Raw genomic sequence first — 17,865 nt, 5'->3', positions numbered from 1 at the left:
CACTCAGATCTGCCTCCTTGCCTAGGTTCGCAGCCCAGTAGAGAATACAAATTCACATCGGCAGCTTCGTCCTGTGACAGTTTTGTTATTTTAGAACGAGGAACGTCCCACGTCACGTAAGCCGTGGTAGCGTCCCAGGCTGATGGTGACACAGGTGCAGCAGAGACAGGCTCAGGGGTGTGTGTTTCGGGGCTGTGTGTATCAAAGGGTCAGAGGCAGCTGTTTCTGGAGGGAGATCCCAGGTGCATTTAACCCCTTCTGTGCATACACGGGATCTTCAGGAATTCCCGAGTCCTCCCAGCCGCAGAGCCCTGCCTACCTTTGTACTTAAGGCTGTGTTCTGGAGTTTGCCAGAAGTTCTGACGTGGATTCCTAGTCGTATGTGGTATATTTCCTCTAATCTGAGGGGCTCTCAGAGGTACGCTGTGTAATTGCTATCTATACCACCGGGAGAAACACAGGCAGCCTGAGGAGTTCATGGTTGTGTTACACTCTGGTTAGAGGGCTCTTCTACAGACTCAGATTGTTGTGCACAGACACACGGGGAACGCATGAGCACAGTACGCGGGGTGCGCCCGTGACCGTTCCGTCAGAGGCCCCATCTGGCCAGCGGTGACCATCAGACCCATCAGAGCTGTGTCCGGATTGCGGAGATGTGAAGGAATAGGGGAAAATGTGTGCCTCAGAGGCAACTAAACACAGAAATTGCCAGAAACATTGTTAAGTTTTCAGCTTTACTTTTTAAATATTAGTTTATGGATCCTTTACTCCTAAACCTGCTGGGCGTGCACCCTGAGCAATTTAAATTTTTATGAAGGATGCTGGAACTTTCTGAAGACCAGGCCTAGGCCTGAGAGCCCTTTGCCCCTGCAGGCTGATGTGACAGTGCTGAGGGCTGGTGGTGACAGGCTGCCCCGTGAGTGTGACATGGGCACAAGCCTTTTAGGGGCACCATTCATTGAGTCTTGTTGTGTCACTTTCGAATGCAGAGGAGAAAACGTGCGTGTGCGCACACGTGGGGACAAATGCTTGAGACCAGTTTAGGTAAAGGGCTCCGGAGCCACTGAGCGATGATGAGGCTGAACTTGGTTTCTATCTAGCTGGGCGCTCTCGCCTCGGGTTTTCCCGTTGGCTCTTCAGAGTTGTTGGCCTTTATCCCCTCAACTTGTCTTATTCTCTAAACTGACTTGATTAACTACCATCGGCCTAATGAGCCAGGAAACCTTGGGGAGGAACAAAGTACTTGACTGGTCCAGGCTGTTGTTCCGGCCCATGGACGAGCGGGTCAGAGAAAATCCTTCACAGCAGCAGCCGCAGCTGTGCGCGCACTGGGCGTCCATTCCGGGCTCCTTTTAGCTGACTGACACACTTCACCTGACTCCCAGAGTTCTAACTACCCCCGAGGTGGGCACGATTAATCATTCCTTCGAAGGGAGTCTTGACCAAATGTTAAACACTTGCCAGTGTAATCACTGGTGGAACTGGGATGCCCATGCGGGGTCTCAGGGCTGTGGAGCTGGAGCTAGTCACCTGTGTGTGCCGGTGACGCCCTTTAGAACGAGCCCAACAGCCTGGGGCCCCTTAGTCTGTGGCGTGAGCGCCGACCACCAGGGGGCGCTGTGGCGGCAGAAATAAGCAAGGCGGTGGCGTCCTCCGGGATCCTAAATCAGAAATCCCGTGGCCCTGCTGTGTCCATATGCGCCATGTTCAGAAAGTACAGCTGAGGGCTCTGACCATCCATGAAGTACAGGACTGGAGTAGAGGGTGTGCAGGAGGTTTCAAAGGAAACGATTCTTGGTGGTGTGGGGTTGGGGAGCGCAAAAAGAGGTATTTTCATTATTTTGAAACTTGTCCCGTCAGAAGAGGTTGAGATGCACAGAATTATTGGTGAGTGCTTCAGTAGACCACCCTTTCGTGACATCAGGCCAGAAACACACGGTGAGGTGTTTCCCGGGCCCTTGAACAGGAACAGGAGTGGAGCGTGCCCCAGAGCGTCAGGGGGCCTGTCATTAAAATGGATGAGTAAGAGAAGCCAGGTCCTAAATTAATAAACATCCTCCTTTAATAATTTAACACATCGAAATTGAAAAAAGTCTCAGCCCTCGGCTCCTTGAACGATACACAGTTCTCCTCCCGTGCAGAGAGAAGCGTTGGCACTAAGACTCCCCTGCACTGATCCCGTTGAGTCAGATCATAAACGATTCACTGAGTCCTGATTCTGGGCTTGTCCTGAGTATTGTTCCCGTGTTTCCTGGGTCGGACAGGATTCTGACCTCCTGCCTGCGTTTAGCTAATTTAGAGCCGTTTGCTGTATTATTCATTTCATTCATTTATTGTTTTTTGTTTTTTTCCCTTCCTCTCTTGGGTTATCCGGGAAATAACCATTTAGCAACTCAGCGCAAAAAGAGTCCCTTTTTGAGAAGCAAAAGCAAAGACAAAGACAAGTCTCCAACGGCCCATCCGACTCTCTCTAAACGCCTGCGGTTCTGGTCTTCCTCTGACATCCCATCCTCTCCTAACGAGCCTGTCCCTTTTTCAGAAATTGGGGATTTCTAATCCTTTTCCTTTATCATGTGTTTTCATCATGCATCCTCCTTCATTTCTGAACTCCAAAAAAAAAAAAAAAAAAAAAAGTACCTAAAGGCCTGATGACCCCCAGTGGACTCCTCCTCCTGATCCCAATTCCAAGCCAAGTTTAAAGTAGCCAGCATGGATTCTGATTTCAAAAGAGAAGATGAGTTGTCACACCCTCTGGACCATTTCTGCAGCACAGCACAGCAGCACAGTTGTAGGGAGCCTCGGGACATCCACGCACAGGTCCGTGGGCCAGGATGTCCGTGCTAAGTAAGTCCGGCGGCCAGGTGCCGCCCCCCCACGCTCGCACCCGCAGCCCTGTGTCGCGCCCGTGTGTGAAGCAGAACTGGTCAATTGTTGCTTTGCTTCCTAAAATAGACGGCCTCTGTCAAGTGAGATTTTTGTATTTTTTTATTTTTTGAAGACTTGCTCCTAAGCAGCTGAATTTAATGCTGCTGTCCTTTCCTCCTCCTCCATCAGAGCACTGAGTTGTGGCTTTTGTGTCAAGGCCCTTTGTAGACGTGCTCTGGGTCCCAAAGGATTTATGGCTGTGTTCCAGCAGTTTGTATAATTGGATCGATGTTGCCAAGCCAGAGGTCAGCCCAGAATGAAGTTTTACGACCTCTTGGGAATGGATGTTAGACGGTCTCGGACAGAAAGCCCATCCACACACCGCTCACGCCCCGAGCAGGGGTAGTGCTGGTCGATAGAGGCCTTTAGCTACTGCGCTGTCTGCTGTCTGCTGTCGTTCTCATGCCGTCTTCTGAGTTTTGCCACATCTTTGTGTTCACCTGTGTGGTTCACGTACATGTCTTGCCTTGAATTGACTCACTGTTACCACTTAAATTTATTTTAAATTCAAGGGAGAGATTGTTAGCAGTGCTGTCAGTGAGAAACCAGTGTCACCACAAAAACAAGGTAACTGTACGGACAGATACATACCTATTAAGCCGTTGAAGTCGGTTGATGTGGCATTGGCTTCATGTCACACGCTTCGCCTCGGGGACTCTGGGCCCCCATGGCCCCAGTCCTCAGGGACCCTGTCTCGCCAGCATGCTGTCGGCCTCGTCCTGTTTCTCTGCCATCCGTGCTGTCTGCTCCCCTCCGCCTCCCCTCCGCTCCTCATTTTAACTGCACCTGTTGGATGCTTGTCCCGACTCATTCCTCCAGACTTGAATCTTGCTTCTCATCAAGGGTATCTTCCAGAATCCAAATTTTGCCTTGGTTTCAAGTTGTAAGATTTGGGCATTGAAAACGTCCCAGGGAGTGCAGACCCCCGAGTAGCTGAAGGGCCGGCGGGATCAGCCCCGCGGGAGATCGTGGCGCCAGGTCCCAGCCTTGGGGTGCCTGGAGGGGGACTTTGTGCAAAACAGTGCTGTCCTCATGCTCTAGGCTCTGGCCGCACACGTATCTTCCATTGAGAGAGCTTGGCCCCGTTCCTACTACTAGGCAGTGGGAGAGTTTTTTGTTTTCTTTTTTTAATGTTTTTACAGAAAAAAATTGTTTTAATGGGAGTATGTGTTCAGGGTAGATAATGTAGCGATTGCAGACGAGCGTAAGAAATGGCAAAAGTCACTCATACAGAGGTTCAGACTTCTTAAGTGGGTAAGCTGCTGAAGGGGTAAGCTGCTTTCTCAAATCCTAAATGAAGCCAGTTGGCAGGACGCACGTCTGTCCGTCCATCCGTCCATCCTGGACCTCCAGGATGTTGGCTGCAGGCCTGGCGAAACCCTGAGCAGACGTCATCAGGATCCTTTATAATCGGGCATCCGAGTTACACAGGTGCCCACAGCTCATGTGGTGGCCTTCTGGCAACAGCTGCTTCCTCCTCCTGAGTCCTCCTGTCCCAGCCTTTCAGGGTCCCCAGTCTGACCCATGCGTGGAGCCGGGGCCAGCCTCTCTGCCCCCACCCCCCACCACAGGCCCGTAGCCAAGGACCTCCTGTCAGCACCGCAGCCCAGCTTCCGTCCTTGTGGTCCGTGCACCTCTGGTGCCCCTGCTTCTAGGCCTCGGTGTGGCAGCCCAGCCTTACACAGGATTGTGCCACTCTGTTTCTCAATGTCCTTCTCTGCCCCAGGCCCTGGGGACCTAAAACCAAAGCAAGGGTCCCCGCACAGAGGCAGCCTTGACCGCACGGATGCCTCCGCTGACCCAGCCGTGAAGCTCTGGCCCTCGGAGCTGAGCTCCCGGACCTGTTCAACCTCAGCCATCACTACAACCCCTTCAAGCTCCACCTCCCTCTCCCGGCACCCAGGCCGCACCAAAGGTGAGTCACGGGTCCTTCCCGAAGACCCCAGGCTTGCAGAGACAGGTGGTCAGCAGGCCGCTGAGGCTGTAGACCTGCTTTGCCATCCCGTAGGCCCAGCTTCGGCCCATCAGCCATGTGGCGTGGGGCGGACAACCTCACCCGCTAGCGGCCCGATTGTAAGCCGCTCTCACACCAAGTAGCTCCGGAAGGGACGTGAACCACAGTTTGGGCTAAAAGCAGGCAACGCCCTAACCCACGTTGGTAGGAGTTTGGAGGCTTATTCTCTGTGGAGGAGACGGGACGTGTCCTTGAACCTGGAGGTGGCTTGGGGGAGCGGAAAGGAGGGCTCCTTTGCTGAGAACAAGGGGATCCGGGGAAGGGTTTACACAGCAAGCCTCTCCCAGGGGCCAGCAGCCGTGCCTGGTCGCAACTTCAGACATGAGGTTAAAGCGTTCTTCAATCGATCTGATAAGCCAGAGGAATTCCCCACAGAGCAGCTCAGTCAGATCTTGTCAAGTGAAGCAGTGACCCAAACGAGTGTGGGGCTGCAGAGTCACCCGACATGCAGCAGAGACGGCCACTGTGCGGTGTCTATCGTTGGCGTGGTCCGGGTGAGGTGACGCGTTCGCGGCACAGAACAGAAATGGGGTGCTGTAAGCGAGAGCCGTGAAGGGAGGGGCGCTTGGAAATCTAAAATATGCGAACAGAAAGGAAGATCAAGCCTCAGACTAAAAAAGACCTCCCTCGTGTAACTAGAGACATGAGCGTATCCGAAGGCACAGCTGGCGGAGCCGGGAGAGGTGCCTCTCGGGTGTCAGGAGTCAGAACTGGGAAGGGCGATTGCATTTCATCATCGCACCCCCCAGCTCGACTCCTGAAACCTGGCTGCGCAGAGCCTTTCTTTGACAGGTAGAGTGCACAGGGTCCCCCCCGCTCGGGGTGCCCCTGGGAAGAGGAGAGGAGCGAGCACACGGTGGCCACACAGGCCTACTCTGCTCCCAGCTTGACCCTGGAAGCAGCAAGTCGCTCGCTGCTGGGGGTCAGGGGAATGGGGCCATGTACCAGCTGGGACGGACAGTTAGCATTTCCCCTCCCCGTTCTCTTTTGGCTTGGGGTACAGAAGCCCTGTCTGGTCTCCAGGTGGGGTCTGGGGACTCCCAATTCCCCCCGGACTTCAGCGGCCTGTGTGGCTCAAGGGCCAGTCCTTCAGACTAACCCACGGACTGTGTCAGCCTAGGTCCCGTTCCTAAACCAGAGTCTGAGCCTAGAAACACCTCTGGCTGTTCTTACACCTACAGAGCCCATGGCAAAGTCGGTCACCGCTGTAGACCCTGCCGTGGCCACGCGATTTCCCAGCAGCCCATTCTCACACTCCCACGTTCATGTCCAGTGGACACAGCCAGCTTCAGTGGAAGGAAACCCCTTTAGAATCAGCTGTTTTTTTAAGTCATTCTGGTTTCTTTGAGAGCAGAATTTAACAAACATGCTCTGGGCCCTATGGAGTTGCCTTTGCTTCTAGGCCCTTTCTGTAAAGGAAGAGAGAACAGATATATATTACTGGTTTGTGTCAGTTTCCAATACAGATTTAACATTCCAGGATTTCACATTTGCATGTCTTTGCTTTACAGATTGCCTATCTCCTGAAACATTTTTTCCCCTGAAAATATGCAATAATGGTTTATTTTTTTTTTAAGATTTTATTTATTCATTTGACAGAGATCACAAGTAGGCAGAGAGGCAGGCAGAGAGAGAGGGAAAGCAGGCTCCCTGCTGAGCAGAGAGCCTGATGCGGGGATCATGACTCAAGCCGAAGGCAGAGGCTTTAACCCACTGAGCCACCCAGGCACCCCTGCAATAATGGTTTAAAAAGTAATCCTACCAGTGCTACCAGTCACCATAAATTCAGCAAGCAATGTTTTCTTTGTCGTTCTTTTTAGTCCTTGGATTGTATCTCACTAAGGATGCGCTCACAGAGTTTTACATTAAAAATTCACTGCAGATCAGTGTTTCTCTCTGTTAACGTTAACAGTTTGACACAATAAGCTTTGTTCCTATTTTTAGTTTTAGACTTTTTTCTTTGTAAATTAAACCCTGTGTGTTTTAATGTGTAAAATAACCAAACCAAAAATATTCGAAAACCTGAATTACATGAAAAGGTATCCTCAGTGCCCCCCCTCCCTCCTTGATCCCCGCAGCTTCATTCCCAAAAACACCCTCTGGATAAGCTTTTTTCTTAGTCCCTTGTTTATACTCCCGGTATTTCTTTCTGTAAAAATAAGCCAAAATAGGGGTGCCTGGGTGACCTAGTAGGTTAAGCATCTGACTCTCAATCTCAGCTCAGGTCTTGATCTCAGGGTCGTGAGTTCAAGCCCTGTGTTGAGTTCCACATTGGGCGTGGAGGCTACTCAAAAGCAAAACCATGATAAATAAATAAACAAAATCTATACACCTTGATTCCCCCCCACCCCCGGGCATATATCCTGGAGATCTTTCTTAGTCTTTTTCTAGCTCCATACTAATGAAAATGCCCACATCTCGATCCTTTCAACCACCCCACCCCCAGAGTTGATTTCTAGAAGCAGGATTGTCCTGTCAAAGGACAAATAAAAATTTACTTTTCCTAAATAAGAGTCTGTAGTTGTTCAGAGTGTTCCAGAAAACCCTGTCTTAACCAGTGACCTTACTTCCACCATAGGCTATAATTCAGATGACAGCCTCTGTGACCCATCCCTGGAGCTGGAGTTCAACCACAGGCCGTACGGTGAGTGCTCAGTGCCTTGTGCCCAAGCCGGCGTCTCAGGCTGGGTTTCATCAGCAGTGCTTTTCTTCGAGCTCAGTCCCATGTGGAAAACAGGTAGACGTGACGTTGTTGCGTTGAATGGGAATGCAGAGGGCCACAGATCCTCCAGGCTCCTATCCACCCTCCCCAGGGGCCTGGGCATGTGACTTCTGCTTCCATACCTCCCATGACAGGGAACTCACCACCTTAAGAGTATCCCACTTCCACAGGTTCCAACTCTCCTTGCTTGAAAAGGCCCCTGAGGTTTGCCAGGACGTTCTGCTGACCCCACTGGGAACACTGGCGTCAGGGAAGCCTCTCATTGTTCTCAGTTGGATTTTAATTGTCTAGAGTAGCTCTGAGATGTGTGTGGTCTTAGAAATTGTTAGAAGCATTCGGCCATTTGACTTAGCTATATTGTAAGTTTCTACAGAAGGGAAACAGTGAATTATATACCAGTCTTCTCAAAAATTAAAAGCTGCTTTGGGTTTTAATGATTTTTGAAAAACAAAAGTCCTAGTAGGGTGGGAAAATAATTCTTAAAAAAAAAACAACCCTCAGAACTCACAGTGAGTTCTGTTTGTTTGTTTTTTATTTTTTTAAGATTTTATTTGACAGAGGTCACAAGTAGGCAGAGAGGCAGGCAGAGAGAGAGGGGGAAGCGGGCTCCCCAATGAGCAGAAAGTGTGATGCAGGGCTCTATCTGAGGACCCTGAGATCATGACCTGAGCCAAAGGCAGAGGCTTAACCCACTGAGCCACCCAGGCGCCCTGAGTTTTATTTATTTCTAATCAACAATAAATGTAGGGGCTAGCGTGGTCTCCTACCCTAGTCATTTTCTTTTTTTTAAAGATTATTTATTTTCAAGATATTATTTTATTCGACAGAGCCACCCAAGCACCCCTATTTATTTTTTTTAGATTTTATTTATTTATTTAGGAGAGAGAGAATGAAAGAGAGCACATGAGAGGAGGGAGAGTCAGAGGAAGTCAGAGTCAGGCCCCCCACTGTGCTGGGAGCCTGATATGGGACTTGATCCTGGGACTCCAGGATCATGACCCAAGCTGAAGGTGGTCGCTTAACCAACTGAGCCACCAAGGCGCCCCTTATGATTTATTTTAGAGAGCAAGAGCATAAGTTGGGGGTGGGTGGGGCAGAGAGAGAGAGAGAGAATCCCAAGGAAACTCCCTGCTGAGTGCGGAGCCCAACTCGGGGAGCCATCTCACAACCCTGAGATCACAACCTGAGCCTAAATCAAGAGTCAGATGCTTAACGGACTGAGCCACGCAGGCTCCCCTCCTACCCTAGTCATTGTCTTAAACCTTCTGTGATGCTGGTGTTGGACAGATACAGACACCTCACTCAGCGTGAGAAAATACAGGCTCTGTGGCAGAACAGTTTAATGTACGGGCCCTCATGTCTTCACACTGAGGGGCAGGGAGCACACCCGGGGGTACTGGCCCCTGTGCTCTGTTAAGGCACCCTGATGAGCCAGATTGGTGCTCCAAAAGCTGACCACTGAGGGGTTTTCTTCCTAGGTACTCTGATTCCTTGAGCTTTTCTTAGCAGGAAAAAGAAGGAAAAGCAAAAGTGCTTTGGGGGTTAGGGGACTCCTGGTAGCCCAGTCGGTTAAGGATCTGCCTTTGGTTAAGGGTCAGATCATGATCTCAGGGTCTTAGGATCAAGTCCTGCATTGGCCTGAGCAGGGAGCCTCCTTCTCCCTTGGCTTCCCTTCCGCCATGCTCTTTGCACCCCTTCTCTCTCTCTCAAATCTTTAAAAAGAAAAAAAAAGTGCTTTGGGTCCTATTGATTTGTATCACCCTTTTCTCTTAATGAAACTTCATTCCTTTTAAAAGAGAGATGTGCATTTTTTATGTCTTTTTTTCCCCTCCCAGAGAGGAGACTTACTCTGCTTTTATGCTTTTCACGAAAACTTAAGTATTTTTTGGCGCCTCCCCAAACCCCATTTGCTAATAGGAGTTTTCCAGATGCCTGCTCTTTGCAGAGTGCATCGGCACTTGGGAACCCAGTGCCCTATAGACCCAGTCAGGAGAGTGTCCCCGGGGCATGGGGCATGTTGGCCTGTGTCCAGGTCTCCGTGTAGTTCGACCCAACACCTGCTGTGTGCTGAGGGGATGCAGGGATGACGACAGTGCAGTCCCTGTCCCCCAGGGGTTCCTGGTCCCGCAGGACAGATGCTGGTGCAGGGCTCCTGGAAGAGTGGACCAGGAGAAACAGGTCTGCTGGCCTTGAAGGGGCAGCTGCTCTTTGCAGGGGTAGAGCCTCCCCTCCTGCTGGCTCAGCCTATGACCTGAGAGCTGCCACACGCTGCATTGGGCACACACCGGCGCTAACCACAAGCGCTGGTTTCTTTGGCCCTTGTCCCTGTACAGGTCAATTTTCCCCTCGCAGGTAGATGTGCACTTGAGATGGGGAAGCAAGGAGCTGAGGGACCACGAACGACCGGGGAAAGCCAGCTCTCCCCGACTCCTGGCCCCCCACCCCGGTTCCCCGCACCGGCCCCTGCAGCTCACCGGAGTGAAGGTGCCCATGTGCAGGCGCACAGCCCCTTGTGCACATGTGCATGTGCGTGGCCCGTGGATGCCTGGCTCCCACTCTCACCGGGTCTCACCGGTTCCAGAAAGCTCTGTGCCGTCTTGGGAGTGAGTCCTCGCACCTCAGCTGTTGGCTTACCCCGAGCCTCCCTTCTCTCCAGTCTGCTTGCGGTGCCAGAGTCCCTAGTGCTAGAGCTAATAAAAACAAAGCTAGTGGTCGTTTCTGGATCACCTGTGGGATGCTATGCCTCACACACACGGTGAAGCTGGATCCTCTGAAGGGAGAGCATAGAGAACCCCAGAGTCCGTCCTTCCCGAGGACATTGCCTTAACTTCAGCGTTAGAGCGGCTTTGTTAGGCAGCTTTTCTCGGATTAGATGGTTCGGTGTGGTGCCCACCTGCCCCTGGCCATTCAGGCTGAGTGTCCCTTCCTTCCAGTGTCCCGGCCAGACAGCTTGGAGAGCAGCCGGAACACATCCAGCGACAGCTCGCCTCTTAACCTGAAAGGTAGGTCAGCCTTGGCTTCCGTGCACTTCTTGTTGTCTTTGGGTCTTTGGTTCTGGGCTCATTTATTTTTATACTTCAAGCAGACACCAGGCTTCTCTGCTGCCTCAGGCGTTTGCACGTATGTTCCACGTCATGCGGGTTCAGGCCCAGACCTGGGTGTCTGAGTGAATCCCTTTACCCTCACCCAGCCCAGGGTGCCCAGGCCCAGCACCCCTGCTCTGAATCCAAGCTACTTCATCTGTAGAGTGGGGTGGTCATTAGGACCAGGAGTCTGGGTCCTGAGAGACCAGAGAGCACAGCTGCAGCATTCTGATTCTTTCCATGTTTTAACCGCTATAGTGCACGGTATTGTCTGTCTTAATGAACATTTCTGTGCATTTTGAAAAGGACATGTATGTTGTCCCAAGACTAGATGCTTTTCAAAGATTTTTTTTCTCTTAGCATGCACCTGACCAGCCCATGGAAGACGCTAGCATGTAGCAGGCCTAGATAACCCTTCAGTGAACGGATGACACCTGATGAGCATGGGGCCTCATAGTGACGAATGTTAGATAGTCACTTAAACTTCACCAGGAGCTCTCCACTTTTATCTCAAGTTACTTTATTTTTAAATGCCAGACAGAGACAGGGGAAGCCTCCTACGCTGTTGGTGGGAAGGCGAGCTGGTGCAGCCACTCTGGAAAACAGTACGGAGGTTCCTCAGAAAGTTAAAAATAGAGCTACCCTATGACCCAGCAGTTGCACTACTAGGGATTTACCTCAAACATATAAAGGTCATGATCTGAAGGGGCACCTGCACCCTAACGTTCATAGCAGTGATGTCTACAATAACCACACTATGGAAAGAGCCCAAATGTCCATCAACAGATGAGTGGATAAAGAAGATGTGGTGGAGATATACAAGGGAATATTACTCAGCCATCAAAACAAATAATTTTGCCATTTGCAATGATGTGGCTGTAACTAGAGGATATTATGCTAAGTAAAATAAGTTAATCAGAGAAAGATAATTATATGATTTCACTCAATATGTGGAATTTAAGAAAAAAAGAGCATAGGGGAAGGGAGGGAAAAATAAAACAAGATAAACTCAGAGAGGGAGACAAACCATAGGAGACTGTTAACCATAGGAAACAAACTGAGGGTTGCTGGAGGGGAGGGGTTGGGGGGATGGGGTAACTGGGTGATGGGCATTAAGGAGGGCACGTGATGGAATGAGCACTGGGTGTTAACGTACAACTATGAATCACAGACCTCTTTCTCTGAAACGAAAAGCATACTATATGTTAATTGAATTTAAATAAAAATAACAAATGCCAGACTGAAATGCTGAAACTCTCAAAAAAAATTTTTTTTTTAAGTGGGCTTATCATGGGCCTTGAACTCACAGCCCTGAGATCACAACCTGAGCTAAGGTTGAGATCAAGAGTCAGACACTTAACCAACCAAGCCGCCCAGGTGCCCCTCTTCTAAATGTTCTTACTATCAAAATCCCAGCCTGGGAGAAGTGTGCCTAGCTTCTCCGCCAGGATTCTCTGTTTTGGGTGAACCCAAGGCAGTCCAGAGCGCCCCCGGAGGCAGGCAAGAGAGAGGAGGGAGACTCAGGTATGTGCCTCTGTACCGCCCCGCCCCACCACCCAGGTTCCTCCGACCAGCTCCACGGCAGGTCCGAGAGCTTCAGCAGCGAAGACCTGATCCCCAGCAGGGACACGGCTGCTTTGCCACGGGATGCCAGCACCCCAGGACGCACCGCCCTCGGCCGCCATGAGTACCCCCCACCCTGGAACGGGCCTCTCCCCCAGGACGGCGTCCAGAAAAGAGGCACTGCACAGCCCCACGTGGGGGGACGGCCCTGCTCTCCCTCGCCGAGCAGTGAGATGGTCACGCTGGAGGAGTTTCTGGAGGAGAGCAACCGGAGCTCCCCGACCCCTGTGAGTGGCCCAGGCCTGGGACACGGCATGCCTCTCTTCCCCCACCCTCTCCCTGAGTCGGGACCCGGGGCAGAGACCTTGACAGCAGAGGCAGAGAAGGGGCCGGGGCAGGGGTGCCGTGGCCTGGGTGCAGAGCTGGTGTGGGTGGAGGATACCCAGCAGCCGGCAGGCCACATGCACTGGCCCCCAGCCCCTGACCCCAGGGGCCATTGGCTCCATCTGTGGAGTGAGCCGGTAGGAGTTCTTTGCCAGCACAGAGGGCAGGGATGGGGTGTGCCCCCCCAACCCAGGAGCTTCTCTCAAGATAGGGCCAGCCTCCGACTTGGCAGGGGGAGGATCTCACAGTAAATTTTGTGGTGAAGCTCTGAATTACCCACTCCCCCTGAGCCTTCACCACAGAGGTCAGCAGGCTGTTTTTGGAAAGGGCCGGAGAGTAAATGTCTTGGGCATTCCCGGCCGTACAATCTCTAGTCGACCGCTCAGCTCTGCCGTTGCCGTGAGAACACAGACGGAGCCCATCTCTCAGCGAACAGGCACGGCTGTGGGCCCACAAAACTTTATTCACGGACGTTGACATTTGAATTTCGTATAATTTTCATGGGTCACGTAAGGCTGGGTGTTTTGTGTGTGTGTGGTTTTTGTTTTTGTTTTTGTTTTTTTTGGAAGATTTTATTTCTTTTTTTGACAGAGAGAGGGAGACAGTGAGAGAGGAAACTCCAGCAGGGGGAGTGGGAGAGGGTTTTCTGCCGAGCACGGAGCCCGACTCAGGGCTCTATCCCAGGACCCTGTAGTCATGACCTGAGCCAAAGGCAGATACTGAAGGACTGAGGCACCCAGGCGCCCCATGGCTGTTCTTTTTAAAAATTTTTTTTTCAATCATTTAAAAACATAAAAGCTATTCTTAGCTCATGGGCCATGCAAGAACTTGTGGCAAACAGATTGAGCCACACAGCTGGAGTTTGCTGGCCTGTGTTCTGCGGCTCTGACCCCCGGGTGTCCTGTGCATGAGGGTCCCCGTCCTCTGTCCCCTCTTCAGGGCCTCAGTTCAGCTTTTCTGAAGCGACAGGCACGTCTTTTGCACTCTGTGCCTGACTTCAGTCGTGGGAGCAGCTGCGTTACTGGACACATGAACATGCCGTCTTGCAGTTGAGCTCTTTTAAGGATTTTTAATGCTTCCAGGATTCCGTCTCATTCTCCTTCGACCGCTGAACTTTCCTTAGCTGCACGGTAAGCTCTGTGAGCCCCGTCAGCAGGCCGTGGGGGAGCACACTCTCATTCAGTAGCTGTTTACTGAACACCTACCGTGTGTGACGCAGTGTGCCTAGTGCCTGCTCTCGAAAGCCAGAGCAAACCAGTGAATGGCAAGTGGCACACTTGCTAGTGCGGTCTCGTGGTTGGCCCTGAAAGGACATGGAAAACGTGGTCCCTGCGCTCCCTCCCTTGATATTTCCATCTGGCAACCACTTACTCTATGCGCTGGGAGTTGGAGAAACCAGACAAAAGCCCTGCTTCTTTCAGGAAGTTTAGGGTCTGCTCAGTGGTTTCCATATTCACCTGGTGGCCTTACCAGGACACAGGCTGCCCCCAGAGCTTCGGGCTCCATGGGTCTGAGCTGGAGCTCACGGAGAATCTGCAGCTGTCCTGGCTTCCCACATGAGGCTCTGGCTCTCGGCGTGTGTCCAGGCATGCCACACCGAGGAGCCCCAATCTGGTGGAATAAGTGAAAACAGTCCAGAAAGCAGGGCTGCCTGCACTTGGGAGACTTTCTTTCTCCACTCTTTTCGGACTATGTATCTGTCACAGTGAGTTTGCTTTCCCTTTGCAGATTTCCGGGGAGAGGGGCAGTTCTGTGCAAAGCGACAGGGCCCACCCTGTTCAGCGCGGACCTGTCCCTCGCACTGCTCCTCACTCACGCTTCGTATTGTCACCTGTCCCTTTACAGCCTAAACAAGCCCGAAATAACCTTGCACGGTGGCAGCTCATGTTGGGGGTTGCCATATGGCCCTGGAGAGCCACACTTACCTCTCTGCCTGCCCAGGATGCAGACCCCCTGCCAACCCCATGCACATGACCCCTCCCCGCCCCCCCCTGCCCGCCCCAAGGAAGTCACAGCCTGCCCCACCCGGGCCTCCACTCCCTGGATGTTGATGATGCCAGGAGACGGGTGTCTCAAAATGGGTTCCTGGGTGGCCAGAGGGGGTGGCCCCCTGAGGGTGCATATGGAGAATTAAAAATGTGCCACAGGGACCCAGGTGGCGCCATCAGCCACTGCAGTCAGACGTCATGATGCAGCAGGAGGCGTTCATCCCTGGTCTGCTCTCTAGATGTGGGTCCTGTGGCAACCCTGAGGCTTCAGCTTCCTCACCTGCTAAAGATTGTTTTAGTCCAACTTAAACAACCTTGCAAGGTTGCTTTGACAATGAAGGGAGGGTTTGGTTTCTTGGTGATTACACCCATAGTTCTTAGCACAGAGCCTGGCACTCGAGAAAGTGTTCCCGTCAGTGTTAACAATGGAAGGTCTTAACACACACTCCACCAAAATTTATGGCCTCGCCGAGCATCAGATAGCAGAGTATGCCTCAGTCAAGTGGAGCATCCAGATGTTTCTAGGGGCCAGGAGCTGTTGGCAGGTGTGGATGGCTTCTGAGCTTGGCTCTCCCCACCCCCACCTGCCAAGTGAATGTACTTCCTTTCCTGGGTTTTCGGAATCCGTCAGCCTAAGGAGGAAACTCTGCTTGGCTCCTCCAGGCTCTGAGGTCCTGACAGGAGGCTGAAGTTACCGAGCAGCATCATGACCCTGGCGTCTGGTGGCTCTGTGTGTCTGCAGGGTGATGGAGAGGACACCGGTTCACCAGCCCAGGGAAGCCCAGCCCTTGAGGGGAGCAGGCTGGTGGGCTGTGCCATCCCCTGCCCTCGGTTCCCCCCAGGCAGCCCCATGGTCCTGGGCAGTCTGCGTTTGTGGCTCCCACTCACCCCCACCATGCCTGCCTCTCACAGGGCAGTGGTCTGAGCAGCAGTGAGGGTTCTGGCTTTTTAAGAGCCGCTCTTGCTCCCTTTCTTCAGTGGTCCCAGACAAAGCCCTTGGGGTGTGTCTGAGTGTGGTGGGCTGACTACAGCACTACAGGTCGGCTTGCTCCCCCTGCCCTGCCTGGTAGGACAGCAAGAACGGATGGGGACAGTTGGCTGTGGTCAGGCTTTCAGTCCCGACCTTTCCATAGCGTGGATGAGCTTTGCGGGAAGTCTTCTCCTGTCTGATGTGTGTGCTCGTTTGTGAAGTTAGGGGGTTGCCACAGTGAAGTCTGCTGTTCTCACCCTGGTGAGCCATGTATAGCCCCCAAAGCCTGACCAGGGGTGGTGTGTGAGTGGTAGAACGACATTAGACCTCGAAGAGGCCGAGCAGGAGCCAAAAAACCTCCACCCTGGCCACCTGCACTGCCCAGCAGACATACTGGGGTAGGGGCTGGGGGGAGGGCTGTCCCAGCACCAGCCTGGCCCTCGTGGCCACCTCTCACTTCTTCCTTTCCTCCCTGTAGGACGCTCCCAGTTGCCGGGATGACCTGCTGAGTGACTACTTCAGGAAGGCCAGTGACCTCCCAGCCACTGGAGGCCAGCCAGGACCACCTACCAGGAAAGAAGGGGCCAAGATGCCCACCAGCTTTGTAGCCCCCACCATCAAGATGGCCATCAGCACCTCTGAGGGGAAGCTCCCGAAGCCCGGGCAGTATGTGAAACCAAGCTTCAGAGCTGCTGAGGCCGAGGCCCTGCCTAGTGGCCCCCCGAGACAGGTCCAACCTCCCCAGAGCCTGTCTCTGGGCAGACCCCGGCAAGCCGCCATGCCTCCGACATCCCACACGCCTGCCAGCCGGAGCGCGTCTCTGAGCCGGGCTTTCAGCCTCGCCTCTGCCGACCTTCTCCGGGCCAGCGGGCCAGAGGCTTGCAAACAGGAAGCCCCTCAGAAGCTGGGGGGTCCTGACAGTTCAGGGGGCAGAGAAACAGGCAGCCATGTCCTACAAAGCCCCACACCCCCCAGCTCCCACAGCCTGGCCCGGGAGCGGACCCCACTTGTGGGAAAGACTGGGGGCTCTGGTCAGGGCCCAGGCCCCCGCAGCCGGCCCCCGGATGTGAGGCGTTTCTCACTGGCTCCCCCAAAGGAGGAGAGGCTGGCCCCCCTGCAGCAGTCCGCCACAGCCCCGGCCATCGTCGCTGGAGCCGGCGGTTCCTGCAGTGGCAGCAGCAGCTCCCAGACCCAGCACTTCCCCCCCGCCGCAGCCCAAGCCACCAGGACCAAAGCCCAGACGCCCCCCCACGCGGCAGAGGTGGCCCCCGTCGCCCCTGTCAGGGGGCTGCTCAGCCTCTCCGAGGGTGATGGTGTCCCAAGGCAAGGCCACAGTGAGGGGCTCCCCGCCAAGAGCCCGGGGAGGTCTCCTGACTTGGCTCCCCACCCCAGCCGGGCCCCCGAGGACTTCAGCCGCGGGAGCAGCTTGAAGAGCACGCCAGCATCCCCCGAGCCCGGTGGGGACCCGCAGACGGTGTGGTATGAGTACGGCTGCGTGTGACTCATCTGGGCCAGCGGCTTCTGAACCTTCCAGCTGACTGACTCACCTTCTAATTATGACGGCCTTTTCTTCTGTCTGCCTGTGGTGCCGGGAAGGGGTTTAGAATGCGGACCGGGGTTCCTGGGCATCTCTCCCTCTTGTTCTCTTAATGAAAACACTGTGCCAAGCCCTGAGAGGATTACACTCCCGTGTGTGTGTGTGTGTGTGTGTGTGCGCGCGCGCGCATGTGTCTTCTGTATGTTTAGCCTCCAGCAACCGCTGTCTCTTGAACAAATCTACTTCAGCATGGGGACACTCAGAATACAGTGACACAACTGACCCCAGAGTAGACACTACTTGAGTGCGTCCTGGCAGAACACTTATTTACAACTTGTCGACCTCTCTTAAGGCACTTGTGTTTGTGTGTGTGCAAACACACGTTCCCATGGTCAAGCTCTAGTGGTTCTGGAAACTCCATGTCCTCTTCCTAAAAGCCATTTGATCCTAGGAGAAGTCCAGACTGGCCAAACTACAAAGAGCTTGAGGACCTCGGGGAGACGCCAGAATTAGGATTGCTGCTGAAAACCGGGAATGCGGCCACGCCATTTCTTGGGGTCCCAAGCAGTTCCATTTTACCCCAGGGCAGGTGGCCTCAGGCTTGGCCCACCCACCCGCAGCTGGCTCCCGGGCTCCGTATGGTGGGCTCTGGGGGCCCTGTGGAGACCTGCCTTCCCTG

The 17,865-nt window shown here is 53.3% G+C and overlaps 1 protein-coding gene across 3 annotated transcripts in view; it reads left to right on the top strand.

The window, feature by feature from the left end:
- The window catches only part of CCDC88C (coiled-coil domain containing 88C), a 122,914-nt gene extending 105,557 nt beyond the window's left edge, over positions 1–17,357 (top strand). For 2 of the 3 annotated variants that reach the window (XM_032878642.1, XM_032878641.1), the window contains 5 exons: positions 4,652–4,840; positions 7,518–7,583; positions 10,595–10,663; positions 12,305–12,594; positions 16,128–17,357. In XM_032878642.1, coding sequence (XP_032734533.1) covers positions 4,652–4,840; positions 7,518–7,583; positions 10,595–10,663; positions 12,305–12,594; positions 16,128–17,150 — 1,637 coding nt within the window. In that variant the 3' untranslated portion in view covers positions 17,151–17,357. Of the gene's footprint in view, positions 1–2,389; positions 2,729–4,651; positions 4,841–7,517; positions 7,584–10,594; positions 10,664–12,304; positions 12,595–16,127 lie in introns of those variants that run through there. The other variant, XM_032878643.1, reaches the window with a different exon arrangement.
- The last annotated feature ends 508 nt before the right edge of the window (positions 17,358–17,865 follow it).

The sequence above is a fragment of the Lontra canadensis genome, unplaced genomic scaffold (assembly GCF_010015895.1).
Source record: "Lontra canadensis isolate GAN:19392208 unplaced genomic scaffold, GSC_riverotter_1.0 scaffold64, whole genome shotgun sequence".
Lineage (NCBI taxonomy): Eukaryota > Metazoa > Chordata > Mammalia > Carnivora > Mustelidae > Lontra > Lontra canadensis.
Note: the sequence above shows the minus strand (reverse complement) of the source record. Positions and strands in the feature narration are given on the sequence as shown.